The sequence below is a fragment of the Perognathus longimembris genome, chromosome 23 (genome assembly GCF_023159225.1).
Source record: "Perognathus longimembris pacificus isolate PPM17 chromosome 23, ASM2315922v1, whole genome shotgun sequence".
In the NCBI taxonomy this organism is placed as follows: Eukaryota; Metazoa; Chordata; class Mammalia; order Rodentia; family Heteromyidae; genus Perognathus; species Perognathus longimembris.
The window spans coordinates 35,649,586-35,672,042 of NC_063183.1; the positions used below are offsets into that span (position 1 = coordinate 35,649,586).

Here is a 22,457-nt window from a genome sequence, read left to right on the forward strand (position 1 = left end):
CAGTATGAATTTAGACATGGCCTTCAACTCATTTTCACATACCAGTCTCCTTTCAGTCAGAAATCATTTTAAAATAACCACAGGACAATTTGTGGGAATTATTTTCTCTGTAGCACACAGATAATGTTCACCATGCACCATGGCAAGAACTCACGTAAGAACATAGGGCCCATTCCAATTCTGTTCCCACAGGACCATAAAATCCAGAGGTGTCTGAAAAGCTTGAATCCATCTTTAAACACACTTACTCTTTGTCTGGAAACGCCAACTCTATGGGCTTCTGCTTCATCAGTAACTGGTGATTTCTGCTTTTTTGGCATGGAGCTCAGCATCTCTGTCAGCGTGGTTAGCACTAATTTGGTTATTCAAGGACCAGGTGGTAAATCATAGTCCACAGAGAGGCATGAGGACTTAACACTAGGCTGTCGAGGGGACATTTTCACTGAAGACAAGAGCATAGGAAATACATTGGTTCCCAATTCTGTTTGCTAAAGCTTAGTACTACTTGGGCCCAATATTCTGCCACTGTTTGATCATCTATTCTTTTAAAAGGTAGAAAAATAACCAACTCCAGATCTCAGATTGAGCAGAACTTATTAAGAATATGAGGCTTAAAACTTCATTCTTCTCTTCTCCCTGTGCCAGAAGCAGTGAATTCTGTGACGGTACCCATTTCTGTCCTCTTCTATCCACTTCCCTCTCATCCCTCTCCCTCCCTCCCCTTCTCTCATGCACTGAACCATATTAAAATAAGAGATTGCGGGCTGGGGATATGGCCTAGTGGCAAGAGTGCCTGCCTCATATACATGAGGCCCTGGGTTCGATTCCCCAGCACCACATATACAGAAAATGGCCAGAAGTGGCCCTGTGGCTCAAGTGGCAGAGTGCTAGCCTTGAGCAAAAAGAAGCCAGGGACAGTGCTCAAGCCATGAGTCCAAGCCCCAGGACTGGCCAAAAAAAATAAAAATAAAAAAAAAAAATAAGAGATTGCATAGTTGAAGCAAAGAGGAAAAGACCTACAGGGACAATTGTCCCTGTGAAAAAGAGGGGGTTACACAGGGTGTGGGACATGCGGGTCTCTCACAGGACTGCCTCCTGTGGCTTCCACGCCAAGAAGCGCTTCTCAGAAGCAGAAGAGATTCTGCAAACTGGACTTTCAATTCAGTTCCCAGAAATGCATTCCGGCTGGCGGCAATGATTCTCATGAGCTAAAATAGGCTGTGATATGACAGTTGCTTTGTAGCCTTGGGTTGTGAAGCTGTTATTTATGAGGCTGTGTGTTCACCCCCATGCAGAAAGGCGCACAAACAGAGTTTTCCTCAGAGGGTAACTGAGGAGAATGATAATGACCCATTCTCTGGGAAGACCATCTGTCCTAAAGAAGTTGTGAGGACCAAACACACTTCTGTTTTAGTATTAATCTTACTAGTAAAGATACATATGAATCCCTTTTCCTAGAGTTAACTTTGCACTCTGGATGGACTAAGTACAAATTAGAACCTAGTAACTGAGAGCCCAGGTATCAGGAGAGGAATTCGGGAGTCAGTCAAGTATACACTTCAGTAGCTTGCCTCCAAGATGCCCATGACCAATTCTTCCCTTCACTGTATAAGCCCATTGCTCTCCTATTGAGAAGTAGAATCTGCTTCTTCATTCTTCTGAAACTAGGTTGCCTCATGACCACCATGTTGTGAGAAAAAACCTAAGCCGTATGGGGTAGCAGCAGGGGTTCTCAGAGATGCCCACCAACCTCTGCCATCCCCATTCATTCCAGCCCATAATCCAGACAGTTGTGTGACAGTGTGTGGTTGCCATTCCAGCCACCATCTGCCTTTAAACTTGGAGACCTGCAGCAAGAACTAGCCTATTGAATCTAGTTGGTCCACAGAAATGCAACAAATAGCAACAAATTATTTTAAGTCGACAAGTTCTGAGGCACTCGGTAATGTGGCAACATATAAGCAGAACATAGGCTCTAGATTTCTAATGCAAAGATGCTAGAATCATAATATCCACTGGCAAATATTATTCCAGAGGCAAAAACTGTCCATCTTGCTCCTCGCTGTATAAAGTACTACACAGTGCACAGCATTCAGTAAGAACGAAACGAATATTTAATGAATAGTATGAATAAGTCCTCTGAGCTGGCATGGCAAAATAAAGAATTGTGGATAAGCATATAGTATAGAAAAATTAAATTGTGACTTTGCCTAAGCGATATAAAGGGAATGCAATGGGAAGGCAGAGAAGAATATTTATGCCTATGATCATGTGAGAAACCATGCCAGATGCTTGGATGGCTGGTATAAACTTACATTCCTGGGGCCACTGACCCTGTCTCTAAGACGAAGTAAGTTGGGTTTGTTTGGGTGACGTTTTCCAAAGTCAGAAAGGTAGAAAGTGATTTGACCTTTTCTTTCCTGTAATCTCCTAGGAGACTACAATAGAAACAAGAAAAGAATCTGAAAGAGACAGATTCTACCCTCATAACCTTCACCAGGACACTCTCGCAATGTTAATCACAGTCAGCATGCTGGAACCCATTTTACCACAGAAAGCTCAAAGCAAATACAATAAACGCCATAACCATGGCTTCAAACTGGGAACTAATGCCAGAGAAAGCCTAAGTTTAAGGAAACAATCATGTCTATATACAATGTAAGCAATTAGGCTCATTCTAAAAATATGAAAACAAGGGAAGGTACAAAGAGAATGATAGTGCCACCTGGGAAGAAAGGCAATTTCAAGGGGATTTTTAGTGGCTTTTTACATTGTCTACTTTGAGTGTATTAGACTCCTCTAAAATGATTATCTTCTAGTGACTCACTCCACATTTCATTATTTCCGGAAATGGGATGGTGTGATGAGCTCAGTAAGCAGATGGCTTAGTTATGGCAATGAATAATTTGAATGTCGACAAGTCGGTGGGTGCTGGGGTGGGGGTGGGGGGAACATGCACAGCAAAGTCTGAGGTGGAGTGAGCATGGAGTATCAAGGACGGAAGCACTGAAGTTTGATTAACTTTATGAAGGGACAGGAGCGGAAATTGTATATTCCTATGATGAGAAAACTGCTGCTCATTCCTATTTTCAATATTTCCAGTCAATACAAATGTACATCTTCAATTTTCAGAGTAACAAAGCCAAAAGTAAATCAAATTTTACATATAAAAGCTGGTAGAGAAAGGCTCATATAGTTTTCTACCATTCAATGCAAAATGACTAACAGAGGGTGAACAATACCAAAATACACTGCAACTGTGAATGAAGAGGGCAGAAGGCATCTCAGTGAAAGCTTTTGATCAATATGGGGCTGTTGGAGGGAGAAGGGAGTACAAAGAAAGACAGAGGGAATTATTCTGATCAACATATACGCACCTCTGAAATACAGTAAAACACTTTCATATAATCTGTTGGGAGAGTGTGGTTATCAACAGAAGTGGGAAGCGAACGGAGAGGGTTGTCAAAGTACTTTATCTGCATCTATGAACATGGAACAATAAAATCTGGGATTGTCTTGGAGGTGAGGGTAGAAGAGAACGATGGAGGGTGGGTTTGGCTGGGATACATTGAACGCATATTGTGGATGACTCACAAGGAAGCTTCCTTGTACAACTAATGTATGTTAACAAAAATATTTTGAAACAAGTAAATAAAAAACAAAAGGCTAAGAAAAAGGATTACGAGCTTACAACCTTTTAAGTCCATTTCTCAAACTTTGGAATAACACATCCTTATTATCTTAATTTTCTAAAAAGCAGAGTTTGAAAATGTCAGTTGCCAAGAATTATCAAGCATAACCAAATGTGCTGACTCTCCAGGCATTTACTGTCATCTGTCACTTTCAGCCATTGAGACAAGGTGAAACTGTAGCTCCCAAGGCACACATGCTTGCAGTTCAGGCCAGCGGCCACTAGGTGGTAGTGTTGTGGACTTGGGTAGCCATGAAATGGGATCCACAGGTATGGCATCTTGAGTAGAATTAAGCACATCTCCACTAAGATATACCTGTAGTAACTATAATTATACTTAAAAATAAAATATTTTGATAGTGAGATATGAGATCCTATAGAATATTTCCTTGCATATCTGCTGCTCCTTATACTTATCTGACTTTACTCCAATTATATTCATGATGATATACAACTTAAAACAAAATGGAAGCTTTGGTCTAGAGAAAAACTGATATAAGCCGATATACTCATCTCTTTTGGCTGCTAGATGAGATAACCATGAATTACTTTCTAGTACCCAAGACTATCTTTTTATTACTGGTATTTGAAGTTGGCATCGCCACTTTAGGAGCCACTGGGTAAGAAAACGAGATGGCTTTCTGAGCCCATCCTCAAACCATCTGTGAAGACTATAAAGAAATAACTGAGAATCGAGCAGTAGCCCAGGCAGAGCTACAGTACCAGGCTCTATGTTAGACACTTTCCTCCTGGGTTGATACTAGTGCTGCCACAGTTCCTTTAAAGGTGAACACCACATAAGAAATAGAGCTGCATTATTTGGAAGAATAAACAAACTACACCATGGTTATCCACACACATATACATATATATATATATATATATAGATAGATAGATAGATAGATAGATAAGCATTCTGCCAAATACAGGTGCTATTTTTGCATACAAAAAAAGACAAGCATGAAGCAAGTCAGAGAGAAGCCATGTGATTCCAACTACAAGAAGATGGGCAGACTCAAATCATCTCTAGCTGATAAGAATCCAAGGAGGAAGCAGGGCCTGGGCCATGAGAACAACTGGCAGTCTGCTCAAACCAATTCAATAAAACACTCAAATACCTCTCATTGCCATTCTTTCTTTTAACCGCAATAAAAATTATGTTGTTAATGCTGGGGAAGCAAATGGGATTTTATTTTTTTTAACTAGGACTCCAGGAAAGGGGTATCCTATGTCAAACTGTTCTCATTTTTTTTTAAACCACAAAGGTTTTGGCACCCAGAAAAAAGGAGTGGTTTTCACTGTTACCAGGATGGCACAGAACCATACTGAGTTTCCTCCTCTGAAGAATTAGGAATAAGAACAGTCTCCAAGGACTACTATCAGTTAGACCCAGTGTTGTGTGCTGTGCTCCATATCTGAACAAAAAACTGTCAAAAAGGAGTGTTTCCAGAGGGGAAGGCGACAGAGATACTCTGAACATATCACTACATCTATTAATGCTTCATGGATTACATGGTGGGCTTCTGTGTGTGTCATTTCAACTTAACATTCGTACAGACGTGAGTAATAATATGTCATGCCCACTTTACAGACAAGAAAAACGTCTAGAGAAATTCACATACCTGCTCAAAGGTTCAGAGAAGTGAAATACTAACATTCACACTCAATACAACTTCAAGCACAGCAATATCTCCTTTTCATTCAGGATACTTACACACACACACAGAGTTTTATTGTGCTTGTAGTTAACAATATCTCATGGTAAGTGCTGTTACCATAATAAAAAATTTCTAATATGTGTACAGAAAAATATCACTTAAGGAAGGAATATAATAAAATAGAGGCCTTTACATTTAAAATCATTTTAAGACTACAGTGGTTCATACATGTTGTTCTGGCTCCTGAGGCTGGGATCAAGAAGATAGTGGCTTGAGGACAACCCAGGAAAAATGTTATTGAGACCCTATCTCAACAAATAAGCTCCAGTTCATGTCTATGATCCCAGCTATGCAGGAATCATAGATAGGAGGATGAAAGTCCAGGTCTGCCTGCGCAAAGAGTACAAGATTCTATTCAAAAGATAACTCATAGCAGAAAGGGCTAATGGGCATGGCTCATGTGAAAGACATCTGCTTAGCAAGTGCAAGGCACCACGTTCAAATCCCAGTACCAAGAGAGGAAGGTGGGGAAAGAGGAAGGAGGGAGGACAAACCCAACTCATCCACTATTTTTGTACCTTAACAGAAAGGAGTGATGAACCTTGACAGTTCTTTCAGATTATATTTGCATTTGGTGCAATACATGGATAAAGTAAAAATAAATAAATATGAATAAGTTCACATGAGTGGGAAGTGAGATAAGGCCAAGTGTGGTAAGGCATTAGAGCCAGTTAGGGCTCCAGCCCGCCCTGCCAAAGCCATAAATACAAATGACCAATTTAACAGCATGGAAAGACCACCTACATGACCCATACCTGCCATCTAATCACTTGTGCTGCGCCTTCTTTCAATTATAGGATCCCTGCCACGTTTATGGGAACTTTTAATGTGAGCATCAGATTCTGAAGGCCCTATCCTTACAGACATGTTTGATCTCAGGGTGGGAAAGCATGAGCTGAAAAACAAATGCCTGCTTGAGTTTGCTCAGAACTGAGCTGTAAATTGAGATCAACATTACACATTTTTCAGGAGAAAATGTGTAAGGAGAAGGACTTAGATACCATGGAGATTGCAGTCCTGACAAGTGGTGCCACTTACGTTTGATTCCATGCAGGAAATGACTACCAGCTAGGAATAAGTTCTGCAGTTTTGTCACACTATGTAAGGACATTTTGAGAAGGGAAGGAAGATAAAAAGACTTGAAGGAAAAACATGTCATCCCCACTGGAGTGTGGCAACAGGATATGAAAAATCACATCACCACGATTTGCTAGAAAAACTGAGCCACAGCTTTGGTAAAAAACAGCCCTTGCATGAGTCAACTAAGTCACAATGCAAGTGACTTCTCAAGCAGGAAGAATGCAATTGCTTAAGATTACTTCATGAGTGAGAAGACCCCCCTCACAGTAAGCCAGTTTTCTTGTTAAATACTCTGTAAAGGCTCAACTACAGAAATAACTTTCCATGTGCTCTACTGTTCCGAGACTCTAGAACCTTCTTGTTCCACACCCTTTCTTTGGGTAATTGTATTCATTCCTATGACCTAAACAGCTACTTCTAAAATCGTATCCAGCTTTGTTCTGTGAGGGGCTGGGGATATAGCCTAGTGGCAAGAGTGCCTGCCTCGGATACACGAGGCCCTAGGTTCGATTCCCCAGCACCACATATACAGAAAACGGCCAGAAGCGGCGCTGTGGCTCAAGTGGCAGAGTGCTAGCCTTGAGCGGGAAGAAGCCAGGGACAGTGCTCAGGCCCTGAGTCCAAGGCCCAGGACTGGCCAAAAAAAAAAAAAAAAAAGAAAAAAAAAATCGTATCCAGCTTTGTTCTGTGAGACCAACATCTTGACCTAAGGATCTCATATGCATGTCCAAGTGAACACTCCCAAAGTTTACCTAACTGTCCCTTCCCCCCCCAAATTTTGTCTTTCGTATTAATATCTGGCCAGTTACCCAGAAAAATAGGGAGTTATTGCTTTCTCCTGTTTTACTGTATACTTGTGATCCAACTGACTCAACCATCTTAGTTACACACTTGTCCCTTTCTTTCTTGTGTCTTACCACTTTCTCATGTGTCGTCTCCCAAGCTCTTTGTCACTCCAGTTCTCTTCATATAATTGTTAACTATGATAAAGTCTTAGTAACAAAAGGCAAAGGAATCCCTCCCTGCCCCACATCTAAACAAAAAGCCTAGCTTCAACATGCCAGATCTGCAATGCAGATCCTGTAGCAAATTCTCCTTTTTGTTCTTGGGTTCTTCCCATAAGCCCCACATCCTGGCCACATCATGTCCCTAACCGTCACCCACATCTTTTATCTTTCTGAGACATTCAGGTTCTCTGTCCTGGAATGCCCTTCCTAACCTATCTGGTAAGAATTCCTCATCTGCACAAGGGGGTGACAGCAGTCAGGGCTGAGAGGACTGAATAACCAGCATACTGGCGAATAAACAACAACACACACATTGCAGAATTCTCCAGATACAGACTGGCAGCCCTTAAAAATGAAAATGGAACCCAAGTTCTCATGAGCTTCATCTCATGTTAGTTCTACAGATGTCAAAGGGAGATACCGTGAGTTAGGTTTTAGCAAAGAGAAGTATTTCAAGCTTTCAGGGTATATTTGCATAGTATACTTACCAAGTGATACATTTACTTTAATGAGCCACATACATACAGCACCCATCTAGCTACAGTCATACAGCATCTAATATTGCCCTTGGATGGTACTGAGTTGGATAGTGTTCCTCTCACCAAACAGGAGAGTCAGCAATGGCCAGTTCTGGCTTCCTCTTCCACATAAACAACTCCTCTTGGAGGAGGAAGTAGTGGTCTGTAGGAAGCGAGCAGCTGGCTGGAACTCCTCTGACTCATGGACTGAGAATTTCCCTGCTAATTCCCAAAGTGGTTTGGCCATACTTTGTAGATTCATCCCACTGAACAGTCTTGTTGATGGTGTGGTGTCCTGTGGCCTTACTCAATAATAGAAACAGCATGTAGAGATATCCCTAAAGATTCCTACATCCGTTTCCTCTGGCTTTCTAGTAAAGAAAAAAAAATTGCCTCCAAATGCCCCACATCCATTTTTTCACATCTCAAGTTGAATTTGAGAAATGAAAATAAGAAGCAAACTAAAAGACATTAAACCCTACACATTCACTAGCCCTGATCCACCAACGTTCCCTAGTCTGCCAAAACTGTCAAGGAACGAACAGGCCCTGCTGAGATCTCTAAGGATGAACTGGGTCTCCTGCAAATCACTTGTATTCACTAACCTCAATGGGTTAAGTGATGGGCTGTGCAATTCACTGGACCTCAGTTCTTCCATCTGAAAAGGAATGGGAAATGGAACACAACCTTCCAAATGGCTACACTTATAATACTAGGAAGCCAACCAACATCTACCTGTGTATGCTAACCACAAATCCACATACACCTTGAACAGATGCTGCTTGTCAGTTAACATGTACTGAGGTCCCTGGGAGCTCCAGAGAGAGGCAAAAGGTTCACCCTTAAAAACGTAAGTTAAAGGATATAAAAGACCAAATTAGACTTGACAGGTAAACTAATACAACTCTACTGATCCTAGGGACGTGACCACCACGGGAGATGCAACCAGTGACATGTTGTGTGGTCAGCCAGGATGCAAGGCGCAGCGTGCCTTGGCATGAAAGGTGTTGGAAGGTGTTGTGCGTGTACCGGACAAGACCTCTTACCTTTCTGGAAGAACTCTTCTAGTTTGTCCTTGAATGGCTGGAGGTACTCCTTTGGAGACTCCTTGCACACCACCACCATCTGTTGCTCACTTGCTGCAAAGAGAAGTGTGAGTTAGACTTGCTCAAGAACAGGTGTGCTGAGCTCCAGCAGTGGGCCAGGTACTGTGTGTGCACCTGAGTATCAACTGGGCAGAGTCCTTGTCAATCACTGGCTATCTAAACTCCAGGGGAGAAGTGATTAGCACATTCGACACCCCTCTTCAGGAACAGGGGAATTGCAGCCCCCTCAGTTTTCCTCATGGAGATCAAGAAAAATCTCTGACCTAGGACAGGCAAAGTAGTCTGACTTTTGGTTCCTCCAAAATAAAGAGATGAAAAAGTCGAGTGATGACTACTCCTAGTGAATGAAGGGAAATGGTCCTTTATTCCAAAAACAGAGACTGAAAAAGACATAAAGACATTCCCAGGCATTCGGGTTGGTTCCACAGGGTAATATTTGCATCCAGCCTGGTCTCAAACACTGGGGCAAGCTCCTCTTCATGCTGTCCACTTTCACCAGCTACCTTCCTACTCAGGCCTAACTAACAGGTGAAGTAATGTTATGTGATCTCATTTAGGTAGGAATTTACATGGAATTTGGAATTTGTGGAATATGTAACATTGGAATTTGTAACATTGCTTTTCTGATCATCAGGTTGCCTCAAATGGAATAATTCTGATTTATCTATGTGGAGTCTACGATAATCCAGAATTCACCATCACAAAAAGACAGTAAACCCGGGCCCAGGTATCTTCCTCAGGGTTCTCTATGATCATACCATCTGCAGAAAGCCTTCATTTCTCAAAAGCCAGAGCCCAATCACGATCAGCATAGTCTGTTGACCATGGCCAGAAATGTCTAAGAAACCATATCACACTTAGGATTTTACCCTTATGGAAATCATGCTACCTGGTTCAAAAACTGGAGAAAAAGAGATTCTGGAGGAATTTATAAACACAAAAGCAATGCATTTCAAAAGAACTTTGAAGGAACTTTTAGGGTAACAAACTTTTCTCATGATTCCAGCTATCCTTGAGAACACACGTTGCTTTATTTAAAAGTTAAGAGCTCAAACCCCCAAAACTCTACTCCCAAACTCTTAGGACTAATAAACCAATTCGGCAAAGTAGCAGGATATAAAATTAATCCACAAAAATCAGTGGCCTTTCTGTTCACCAACAATGTACCAGCAGAAAGGGAAATCATGAAAACAACCCCATTTGCAGAAACCTCAAAAGGAATAAAATATCTAGGAATTAACCAAACCAAAAATGTAAAGGGTCTATTTAATGAAAACTATAGAAATTTAAAGAGAGAATTCAAAGAACAGGAAAAGGAAAGACATTCCATGCTCATGGATAGACAGAATCAATATTGTAAAAATGGCCATACTGCCAAAAATGATATACAAATCCAATGCAATCTCCATCAAAATCCCAGTGACATTTTTTTTCTGAATTAGAAAAAAAATCCAAAAATTCATATGGAACAACAAAAGAGCTAGAATAGCCAAAGCAATTCTAGGCAAAAGAAGCAATGTAGGTGGTATCACACTACCAGATTGTAAGCTCTACTACAGAGCCATGGTAACAAAAACAGCTTGGTATTGGCACAAAATAGACTCGAAGACCAATAGAATAGATTAGAAGACTCAGAAATAAAACCACATATTTACAGTCAGCTGATTTTTGACAAAGGAGCCATAGACATACAATGGAAATAACATAGACTCTTCAATATTGGTGCTGGGAGAACTGAGCAGCCAAATGCAGAAAACTAAGTGGATCCCAGCCTGTCACCAAGCACTAAGATCAACTCAAGATGGTTTAAAGACCTCAACATCAGACCGGAAACTCTGAAACTACCTAAGAGAGACACTAGAACTTAGAAGCACACGCAGGAACTTCCTGAACAGAGTCCCAGGGGCACATCAGATAGGACACAGACTCAACAAGTGGGACTATATTAAAATAAAAGGTTTCTGCACAGATAAAGACATTGCTACTAAACTAGGAAGACAACCAACCAATTGGGAAAAGGTATTTACCAGCAATGCAACAGACAAAGGCCTAATATCCATTATATACAGGGAAACTAACCCCCTTCCAAACCTAGTAAACCAACTACTAAATGGGCAAAGGAACTAAACAGACATTTCTCAGAAGAAGAAAAAAAAGTGGCCAAGAAAGACATGAGGAAATGCTCACCATCCCTGGCCATAAAGGAAATAAAAACAGCACTGAGATATCACCTTACCCCAGTAAGAATGGTCTATATTCTGAATTCAGACAACAACAAATGCTGGCAGGGTTGTGGGAAAAGAGGAACCCTACTGCATGGTGGGAATATAAACTAGTACAACCACTCTGGAAAGCAGACATACCCTCTGACCCAGCCATACCGCTCCTAGGCATCTACTCTAAGCAACAGGAACCAGGATACGACAAGGACACGTGCACCTCCATGTTCATTGCTGCACTGTTCACAATAGCCAAGATATGGAAACAACCCAGATGCCCCACTACAGATGAATGGATTAAAAAAATGTGGTATCTACATACAATGGAATTTTACACTTCCATTAGAAAGGACAAAATAATGGCATTTGCTGGGAAATGGATGGAACTAGAACAAATGTTGAACGAGATAAACCAAGACCAGAGAGACAAACGGCGCATGTTCTCCCTGATATGCAGCTATTAGATTAAAAGGCAATGAGATAGAACTAAGTAAACAGAACTCAAGATACCAAAACACAAGTAAAACAAAAGAGGAGAGCCGTGGGAAAAAGCAGCAAATAGCAAGACGCAAGCACCTCTTAGAATCTCAAAAATAAGGGAAAAAAATTCTCATCTGAGAATGTCCTATTATTTTTAGATGACTCTATATTCCCTACTTCATAAACGGGCTATACATGAGCACATCTGAGGGAAGCTGGGAGGAGGGCACAGGATGAGTGCAAAGTGGGTGAAAGCCACATCAGACATTGATGAAAGTGAACTAAGCAACTCATGGGTGGGGATGGGAAGGAGGAAATGGGAGACAAAGAGGGAACAGATGGTACTGAACAAAAGGGAAGTAATGTACATATCACCCGAAATAGAGGGAATGGTTTTAACGTGAAAGTTCATAGACTTTGTGAGCTATATAGAGTAAAATGATAATTTTCATCATTGTGAAGTTAAAATGTGTACCATGAAATATATGTTGTAACTTAAACCCAATAAACTTTTTTTTCAAAAAAGTGGAGTTCACATAATATAAATGGTTAGCTCTTTAATTTCTTTAACTCTCAACTACATTCAAATTGTAAAAACGTTGTTCATGAACACAAGTAATACAGGTCCTGCCTGCGATTTAGAAACAGGATCTGACTGAAGCCATGAGAATTTTCCCAAGGTTATTCTCTCCAGCTAAAGCAAACCTTAAGACTCAGCTCGCTTCCCAGTTTACAGAGTAAAGCCTCCCCTTGTGTCTGCAAAGCTGCAGCTCTCTCTCTTGTCCTGATGTGTTTACCAAGCTCAGGGGATGTCCATCATTTTATGCGGCCCTACCATGGAGGGGTAAGAGGTTTGTGCTTGGATTAAGACCTGCCTACCATCAAGTGGGCCTCATTTTCATTTGCAAAATGAGAACCTCCACCCCAGGCACAACAGGAGAATTAAATGAGATGATGCATATAAAGCAGTTTGTAGGGTGCCTGCCACTTGCAAGCAGGTTTCCAAAGGCTGTTATGATTTAGGAAAAGTGTCTGGGAAAGTGTCTGGCAGCAGGGACAGGAGAGTTGAGGCTGGGGGTATGCCCGCTCCTGGTGCTGCTAGGCACTCTATTTTTGAAGTGTGCCAGTACAAATCTCCTATGTGGAATATGAGTTTCATTTCCTTGCTGTAGGAAGCAGGCAAACTCCTTGGGGAAAGACAAAGTACTGTGTGAAATAATTCCCTCAGGCTTCTGAGCTCCAGGGATGTGGAGTGAAAAACTGAAACCAGCACAAATGAGCTTGGAGGTCCTCTCTGCACCCCGCAGCCAGGACTCCCACGCTGCCCTGCCAGCTGTTAGAGTGAAAGTCCACAGGATCAAAGGAGACAGCTGCCCTCTGACTGTCCCCATGCAGTCCTGGTCCTGGAGGCCAGCGCCTCACCCGTTCTAATTTATTAACTTGGCTTATCTGAGACGCTCCTTAGCAGACAAATAGGAGACCTAAGACTAATTAATGATGACACTGGAGACTGACAGTGTAAAAAGGAGAGAGGTCAGGGACAAATCTGCGAATGCCGTTCATTGTCCAACCAGAAGACTCCTTACAATGTTGCAAGACCACCAAGGCTGCCCCAGATGCAGCTGGGCTAGGACTCCCAGTGTGAAAGCCAAAGCCACTCCAACTCTGAGTGTTCAATTATGTTTTGAATATTAAAGATACCAGTCTCTAGGATAGCTACTGACAGTCATCATTGTGAGAGATAAAATAATACAAACAACGCTTAGTCGAGAGAATCATCATTTAAGGTTTAAGCACTTGTGAATCCTTTCAGTAGAAAGGTATGATGTTGAGTATAGTAAGATTTCAGAATCAAGTTAAGGTCATATGAGTGGTTAGTATTTTTTTTTCAACCTCTAGGAATACGGAGCAATGCTAAAAGCAAGAGTGAGTTAGAAGGATGTAGCAGAAGATACACATATAGTTCATCAAAGTTGGGTACACATTTAATCTCCTGAATAGGTCAAACATACGTGGAAAATGATTAAGGAGAGGCAGAGCTGTTAGGTAAGACTGGGTTAGGTCTCAATACTTCTTGTTTTCTTTTATGATGCTGGGAATTGAACCCAGGGCCTTACAAAGTCAGATACATATTAACTAACTAGGCTATCTGCTTTCCTAATCTGGAATTTTCGCTTTTCTTTGCTTACCTAGTTTGGGATTCCTACTCCCCAGTCCTGTGGTTCTGGGCCAGTTCTGAAATTCATTCCTCACTTTCACAAGATCCCTGTGCCACCCCCAAGCTTCAGGCTCCAAGGCTCCACAAAGAGGACAGCAGCCCAACATACCGAAATAGCCACCTGCTGCGTTGGATTGTACAGGGCCTAGACTGCTTGCTTAAGGAATTCATTATAAAGGAACTAATTGTCACATCAACTTGATAAATACCTGTTAAGTGTTTTCAGTGTGGCATGAATTGAGCCAGGCAGTAGGAATAAGAAAGTGAAGAAGATGGGAGGAAGACCCCTGTGCCTTGGACACTAGGGAAAATGGGTCACAACCCCACCCTCTCCCACCCCAAGTGGGTTATGAGTGCAGGGATCACCAGTTCCAGTGATTTAAACTGCATGCAAACACATGAACTACTTCTCTCCTTCTCTCCCTTTGGCACACATTGTATGACTCTACTCAGATGCAACTTGAGATATGGCTAGGATGGAAATACACAGTAGGGAGTCACTGACAAAACTGGCATCTCAAGGCATAGCAATAGAATTGCCAGGAAAAGAATGTGGCCAGAGCAGAGAAAGGGTACAGGACAAAGTCTGGGCTGCACTAGCTTCCATGAGGAAGAAGGTACTGAGACAAAGGAGGAACACAGTTATAGGATGTGAGAGTTATAGGATTTATGCATGTGGGGGTTGGAATGGAAGAAGACAGTCAAGTTAGAGAAGTGTAGAAAGACCTTATTGCCATGTGTTTAAGAAGATGGACTGCAAGCATGGCTCAAGTGGTAGAGCACTTGTCTAAGAAGTATAGGCCTTATGTTCTATCCCTAATACCAAGCCTCCCAAAAACTTAAGCTAGCCAGGCACCAGTGGTTCATGCTTGTAAACCTAGCTACATAGCAAGCTAAGATGGAGAGAGGATCATGGCTCTATGGCAGCTTGGGCCAAAAAGTCTATGAAGCCTCTACCTCAATGAGACAAACTGGCATGGTAGGGTGTGCCTGCCATCATAGATACAATTAAAGCCTGTAACAGGTAGATTGAGATCTCCAGGCATAGGCCCAGGAAAGTGAGAGTTTATCTAAAAAAAAAAACCCACTGCAAAAAAGGGCTGGAGGTGTATTAGTAGTGCAATGCTTGCCTAGCAAGTACAAAGCCCTGAGTTCAAACTCTTAGAACTGCCCACCCCCCCACCAAAAAAGTTAAGCTGTAGAAAGAGCAGCAAAATGGGGATATAGCTGTAGGTATGCCTAAAAGCTAGCTCCAGTTCTCCCCATCAAGGACTGAAGACTTAAAAAGCAAGGGATTGCTTTCTTGGTGAAAGAGTCTTCTTTCACTCCCTCAAGAAATTCAACAAAACTTGCATGTCACAAAGTCATTCTACACCAGATAATCCCAAGGGCTATTTTGATTAAGAACAGAAGAGGCCCAGCACTGCAAAGAGGAGCCTCTTTCCCCGGAGGAATGTTGTGTAAAAATAAACCCACCAGGAAGCCTGGACCCAGGGGAACCCCATGACTCTGATTCATTCTACTGAGGGGGGCTGCCCAAGATCAAGGGTACCTTAATGCTCCGTGATTGTGTGTATTCTCCATGAAAAAGTTAAGCAGAAGTGACAAGGCTAAGTGAGGACATGCCAGTATGCTTTAGGACTTTTGGAAATACTTGCAAAGCCGGGCCCTCGGCTCCAGCCTTTGCACAGTACCGTCTAGAGCGCTGTTCAGAGGACCCTCCTATCGAACCTCCACTGAATCAGAGTTTCCACTGAAATGACTGCGGTTATGGGTGCAGCCTTGGTCTGTGAGACATTAGCACGAAAAATATTCATTAATCACCTACCCATGACTAGGCCTAAATATAGATGGATTGGGAATGACTTGATTTATCGTGTTAAGTGGTCAGGCCATCTATTCAAAATTATTCCTTGCGTTGATCCCCATGAAAAGTGCCACCCTTCAAAGCCTTCCTTTGAACGGAAGACAGTAACTCTGGAAGGTCTTATGAGAAATGTATATATACATATGTGTGCATGTATGTATATCTTGAAAAAGAAAATTTAAGAAAAGAACTTATTAATAGTTTTGCATCAATTTGTTTGCTCTGGGAAGCAGTGCTGTGTTATAATGGAAGAAAAGGCACACTCAGCAATGCTCAGGCTGAGGTCTGTCCATGAAAGTATTGCCTTTTGGAAAGGCCCTCACTAGTGGTATTTAAGTGTAAATTATGTTTTCGGTGCCAATAGACTTTCAAATATTCAGATTCTTTTTTTTTTGCCAGTCCTGGGGCTTGGACTCAGGGCCTGAGCACTGTCCCTGGCTTCCTTTTGCTCAAGGCTAGCACTCTGCCACTTGAGCCACAGCGCCACTTCTGGCCATTTTCTGTATATGTGGTGCTGGGGAATCGAACCCAGGGCTTCAAGTATACGAGGCAAGCGCTCTTGCCACTAGGCCATATCCCCAGCCCCAAATATTCAGATTCTTGAAATATACATTTCTACAGTTGTAAGTACATAATTTTCAGTGCTTGTACTTACTGGCCAGCATCAAGCCATTGTGAAGATCAGATGCATGCTGGGACAGAAATGTACCAACACAAGTACCACATCAAAGAATACACATAATGATAATGAGAGCCCATGGGGCAAAGACTGTATGGGTGCTAGCTGAAGCCAAGGCAGAGAACAGCTCTGGAAGGGCAGGGTGCTAACTCACGGGAACTAGAATCAAGGTGGAAAAACTCCCCTCCCCTCCCACATGGCTCCACTTAGGGACTCATTTCTCTATAGGAATGCTCAGACAGCTCTTCCTCTTGAGTTAAAAAGCTTATCTGTGGCAGTTCTTATGGGAATTAAATGATCAAATCTCTCTCTCACACACAAAGCTTGAAAGCAAAGGCAATGGGCTTGCCTCTTTCTGACTCAAGGAAATCAGTAGAGGCACCCAGCACTGAGGTGAGTCCTATTTGCCTTCTTGCAGGGCAACAGTTTGTGACAGAGGCCAATGAGTAAGACACACAGCTCATTAGCAAAAGGCGACCTGCCTCCTCACTGCTCAGCTTGGACAGCTGCAAGCCTTCCACACTGCTCTGACCTCTGAGCCTCTGAGCCGCATCCCCATTTCAGGCCTCCTAGTTAGTCACATTCACCTAAATAGGCCACAAGGAAATGAAGGATGGAAAGGTAGAAAGGAAAAAGAAAAAAGAAAAGCATGGAAAGTTATTTTACAATCACAACCTAAGCTGGTGGATGGATTCTGGTATCTAGGGGCTGGCTCTGAGAATTGCTGGCAACACACAAAGCTGGCAACCACTGCTAATCAGTTTGCCACTGTCTCCAGATTTAATGCAATATTTGGCTCAGACATTTTTTTTGGTGAAAAAAATCCCCTATTCCAGCTAAAATATTTACACAGTCCTATGTGTTTCACTTCATGACTGTTAAGCAATCGTCTTTAAAACTCCACAGACACTTGTAAATCTGTCGGGAGAATTGCGGCTTATAAACAAGGCTTCATATAAAGAGGGCTGCATTGTATGTTTGAGGGGAGTCAGGATTTCTTAAGGATGTGTTTGAAAAATCATACTGAGGATCAAAAATAGTTCAGAGTGTGGCAAAGATGGCCAATGGTCTCGTTTGTATTAATGGGAAGCCTGTAGACACCGACCTCAGCTATTTAAAGCTGTGCTCTCCTGTAAACCTGTCATTGCTCCTAGCTCCCTCTTGAGTTATGGCATAGGGAGTTGTTGGTCCAGCAGTCCCTGGCAGCCTGCATCCCAGCGCCTGCTTAGAGAAGATGAGTTGGGGAAGTCTCCAATGGGAGACAGTCCTATGGCTACACAGTCTCACTTTGTTAGGAAGGACAAGAAAAGGGGAAGATGTCGGGAAGAACAGGAGCTGAATGAGGACAGACCGTATCCTTTAAAGGAGGCTAGGAATAACAAACTCTACAATACCTATTAAACTCCAACATTTTCAGCCCTTATGCTAATGAGTCTACAAAATTCAAAATCCAGGGAGGAGACCATTTAAGCCATCTCCTGCTGGCCTGGTCTTCAATATGAGTCAGGTATTTGTGATATGACTGGCAAAACTTCTCCATTCCTTATCCTTAGCATATTAGTGAGCTGCCTTCTCATTTCTGCCCCATCTCACTGATGATCAGGTCATTGGCCATGATTCAGAGTATTATGATGGCTTTAGAGATGGAAGATAATGCATAAAGTGCATATATCAGACTTAGCCCCAGCTCAAAACATTCCATGTTGGGTTGGGAGAGAGGGATAGAGGGAGACAAGTCTTGGGTTGAAAAACAATATTTTTAAGTCCTAAAGCATATAGTGGCTGGGTTCTGAAACAGCAGACACTCACTGATTCTCTTGGTGAGACAGTAATCTGGAAGGGCTTTGTACACGCTTTGGGGACTGTATGGAACAGCTAAAGGGCTGACCACAAAACCTGACATCACAAGGAGACTGTCAAGTGTCACCAGAATCCTTAAGGACAGTTTGATTCCCTGTTGCTGGTAGAAAAGAAATCAGAAACCTAAGGAGGGATAAATTTCTCCCCTACAAAATGAGGGTAATGCTTGCTCTTAAAATGTGTTCATAAACAACTTGATATTTCAGTGAGTTTATTTAAAATTAGCAGTTAACTCAGTGCTTAGAATAAATATTTGCTAAGAAAATAAACTGAGAGAAAAGGTTAAACAAGGTCCTCCTTCTATTCAAACTTTTTTTTTAATACTCAGAGATCTGATGATGTTTTTAATGACCATAAAAATGGTCTTGAAAAACAATTTATGAACACAAAGGAGAGGGGTCAGAACATTACCCCTTACAGATTTTCCTTGAGCATGTCCTCTTTCTGTAGGAAAGAGGAAGTTACTGTTTCTGTGATGTCTGGATGTCCACTCTGGTGTAGATGTATTTCCATTTATCTCTGTGCAAATTTTCAAGACTATTCTAATCTCTCTGTTTGGTTAATAAAAGTCCTCAAAGGGTCCAAAGTGTCTTAGGCCTCAGCTGGCTTCTTGCATGTCATCTCATTCTTACAAGCTGGGGTCTCCCATGAGCCCACTGCTGCTGCTCCATGTCTAGGTGAGGATGAGGAAAGGGACACCAACTATAAGAAGCTGAGACAGGATCTGAGTCCAGAAGTGTCACCCCCCTGACCTTGTGCTATCCTGTCTCCTACCTTCACCATCTCTAGAAAAAAGATGTGGGTATCAGCCAAGCATGGTGGCACATGCCTGTAATCCCATTACTTGGGAGGTTTGAGCCCAGCCCATGTAACATAGTGAGAACTTGTCTCAAATAAAAACTGTGGGATACCTATAAACTGTAAGAAACTAAGATAATGTAACCTAAATACCACCAAATGCCACCACATTCATTCCTCCTTGTTTTAAATGGGGAAACAGAAAGCCCTACGAGGGGCTACATTTTTAAGTGGTAGGTGGAGACGTGAATCAGGAATGCCAGTTCCCAAGTAAGTCACAGATCTTTCAGTGGGCACCTAGAAGGAAGTCAGAGTCCGCCACAGTCTAACTATGAGCCATGCTGAGGTTAAGAAGTCTGGAGGAGGTTAGGTCATTTTCATACTACATTCTGTTTCAGAGTCTGACTTTCTTATCTACTCACCTCAGAGAATGAAACTTCACCCACAGGTCGCTGTTACACCCATGTCTTTCTCTGCATGTGTGAAGTCTTAAAAGCACTGTGTAAGTGGACTTGCCAAATTAATGGGCACTTTCCCATTCTTTCTACCTGGTCCTATGACATGCTAAAAGCTTGCAGTTCCTAGATGGTTCTCTGCATTCCTCTAGCAATTCTGATCACTGAATGTAATCTTTATCAAGAGCAGTTGTGTCATTTCCAAATCTGCTTTTACCATTTGTTCTTCTTACCGAATGTATGTAACTTAGTTACTTGACAGTAAAATGTTGATAAAGAAAAGTGAAACAGATAAGTCCCCATGAAGACTGGAGTGTGGGCCTGGGAGTTTGGCTCAAGTGGTTGAGCACTTACCTAGCAGTAAACAAAGCCTGATTTCTAACTTAAGGACTGCCTCCCTCTCTCCCAAAAAGACTGGAGTTTAGTTGACAGAAGTGTATCAATGCCATTTTCTTAATTCTGGCAAATGTATATGGCAATATAAGATGATAACAATAGGGAAGACTGGGTGAGGACTACAGGAACATTCTCTGGATCATTGCAACTTTTCTGTAAATTTACAACAATTCTAAAATGAAAATACAAAGGGTTGGGCAGGACAGCATGAAAAGACTGAAAAAGACAGCATGAAAAACACCATTGAGTACCATCACTTCCTAAATATTTATGATGGTTCTCAATGGTGTTTTTGTAATAGTTAAGTCTTTTTTTTCTTCTTTCCTTTTTTCTTTGGTTTATTCCCTCGTGTTGCTATATTTGATTTCTGTACCCTTTGTCTTATATATAAGTTTGTCTGACTTGGGGAGGGGAAGGGGAAGCACAGAAACGGTGGGACAAAGAGCGAACCAATTCAACAGTGAAACCCACTAGACATTATGTTGGAAATTAACCATACAACTTGAAATGGGGTTGGGGGGGCTGGGAGGGGAAAAACTGGGAGAGAATGAAGGAGCGGGTGACAGTGTTTAAAAGGAAATGTACTCATTACCTGACCTATGTGACTACAACCCCACTGTACATCCCCTTTACAATAAAATTTTTAAAAGATTGAGAACAACTGCAAAAATACCACTGAGAACCATAATAAATATTTGGGAAGTCTTGTATGTGTCAGTTATCACCCCATTTAACAATATAAACAATAATTTAATGTGGATGTGGATTACGGAGGGAAGATAGGGCTCCAATAGACCCACAATTTAAGAAAAGGCTTCATTCCCTCACCAAAAGGCAGAAGATTCTATATGTAAATGGATTTTAAATGAGCAGGTTAAGGGATTCAAGTATCACTTTCTGTGATTCCTGATTTGAACCATCTTTTCTCATTAAGTACTGTGCTAGATATAAAGACCAGTACAAAGATTATTTCCAGGTGGTATCAAAGAATATTTGAGGCATGGATTAACTTAAGAACAGATATCTATCTGTATAGTCTGTCCTGTGAGTACTCATTTCCTGAAAGTTTCAGTTATTCTGATTACTAAGTCTCTGGAGGAGTGGTGATAAGAGTGACAGAGGAGGCATAGATGTTATAGTACATCACATGTGGACACGATGCCCCCGACTCCGCATAATTTAACACACCCCAATAAAACATCAGTGAGACAGGTATTAAGAGCCTCGTTTTTATACGAGGACATGGAGACATTGGGGAATGAGATGACCTGTCAAGGGTTACACAACTTGTGAAACAAGGATTTGAATTCAGAACTTCTGACTTTCAAAATAGTAGCATTTAGTTCAAGATTTTATGTTGTTTAGTAACAACTAAAACAAACACAATAAATCCTGTTACCTTATAAATAACGGGTGAGAACAGAGGGCAACTTTAGGGGGAAACCAGGACAGCATAACTCATCCTCCCACCTAGAGATGTCACAGCTATGGCTTCAAAGGGAAACACAAACTTCTTCCATTGATTAAGTGGATGAATCAAATTTCAGTTTCCGCATTCTCTCTCCTCTCTGTACAATTTGTCTTTGAAGGCATTCCATTTGGGAATGTGTGACCTTTACCCACCATAGGGCACTTCACTGAGTGCTTTGCGTCAGAAATCACCATGCTGCTCAACATTTCACACTTGCTGCCTTTCTGAAATACTTATCCCAGTTCCTCAACTGTGTTTGGTTGAAACCATCTTACAAAAATAAATCATATCAAAGTTTGAAAAATTATTTCTAAAACTTTGCTTGCAAGACTAAATATTTTTAACACCATGGCAACATGGTCTGGACTCTGGCTAATGTATCCAATCTCATACCAGAGTTCAGACTTAGTAAACCACTGCCATGGACAAATGGACTGAGAAGGAGGAATCAAGCTAGTAAATTAGGCATGGTCAATAATCATTCAAGTTGTATCTTCTGGAGTTTTCTAAAAGGTGATAAATGAGCTAGAGTTGTCCTAGTGGATCAATTCACCTCACCTTTCTAGGATGAACCAGCATGCACTGAACTCAAACTGTATGTATGGCTTATGAGTAACTTGAAGTACCAACAACTCCAGTACCAGAGCATTTCCTCCCACGCCATCCTATCTGAGCCGTCCATTATTCTTTGATGTGGGCAGAACAGAGAGGTTTGATTGTTCCATTGTCTCCATGAGCTTCTCAGAGGCTGAATGATTTGCTAAGATGGCATGGCTTATTATGTGGTTAGTAAGTGGCAGAACTCAACCTTAAACCTGGAAATCTTAAATGCTAACCGAGTACTACATTCAACATAACAACCTGTGCTGTTTGAATTTCAGCAAACTACCTCTT

General features: G+C 41.7%; 1 protein-coding gene and 1 long non-coding RNA gene across 2 annotated transcripts in view; one reads left to right on the plus strand and one right to left on the minus strand.

The window, feature by feature from the left end:
- Fmn1 (formin 1) overlaps window positions 1–22,457 on the minus strand; it is a 151,913-nt gene that overhangs the window by 36,884 nt on the left and 92,572 nt on the right. Inside the window, 1 exon segment of the mRNA XM_048332706.1 lies at window positions 9,061–9,153. Coding sequence (XP_048188663.1) covers window positions 9,061–9,153 — 93 coding nt within the window.
- LOC125340841 lies at window positions 983–21,731 on the plus strand. Its single transcript, XR_007208825.1, has 3 exons — window positions 983–1,794; window positions 19,588–19,595; window positions 21,721–21,731. It is a non-coding gene; the product is annotated as an uncharacterized LOC125340841 (long non-coding RNA).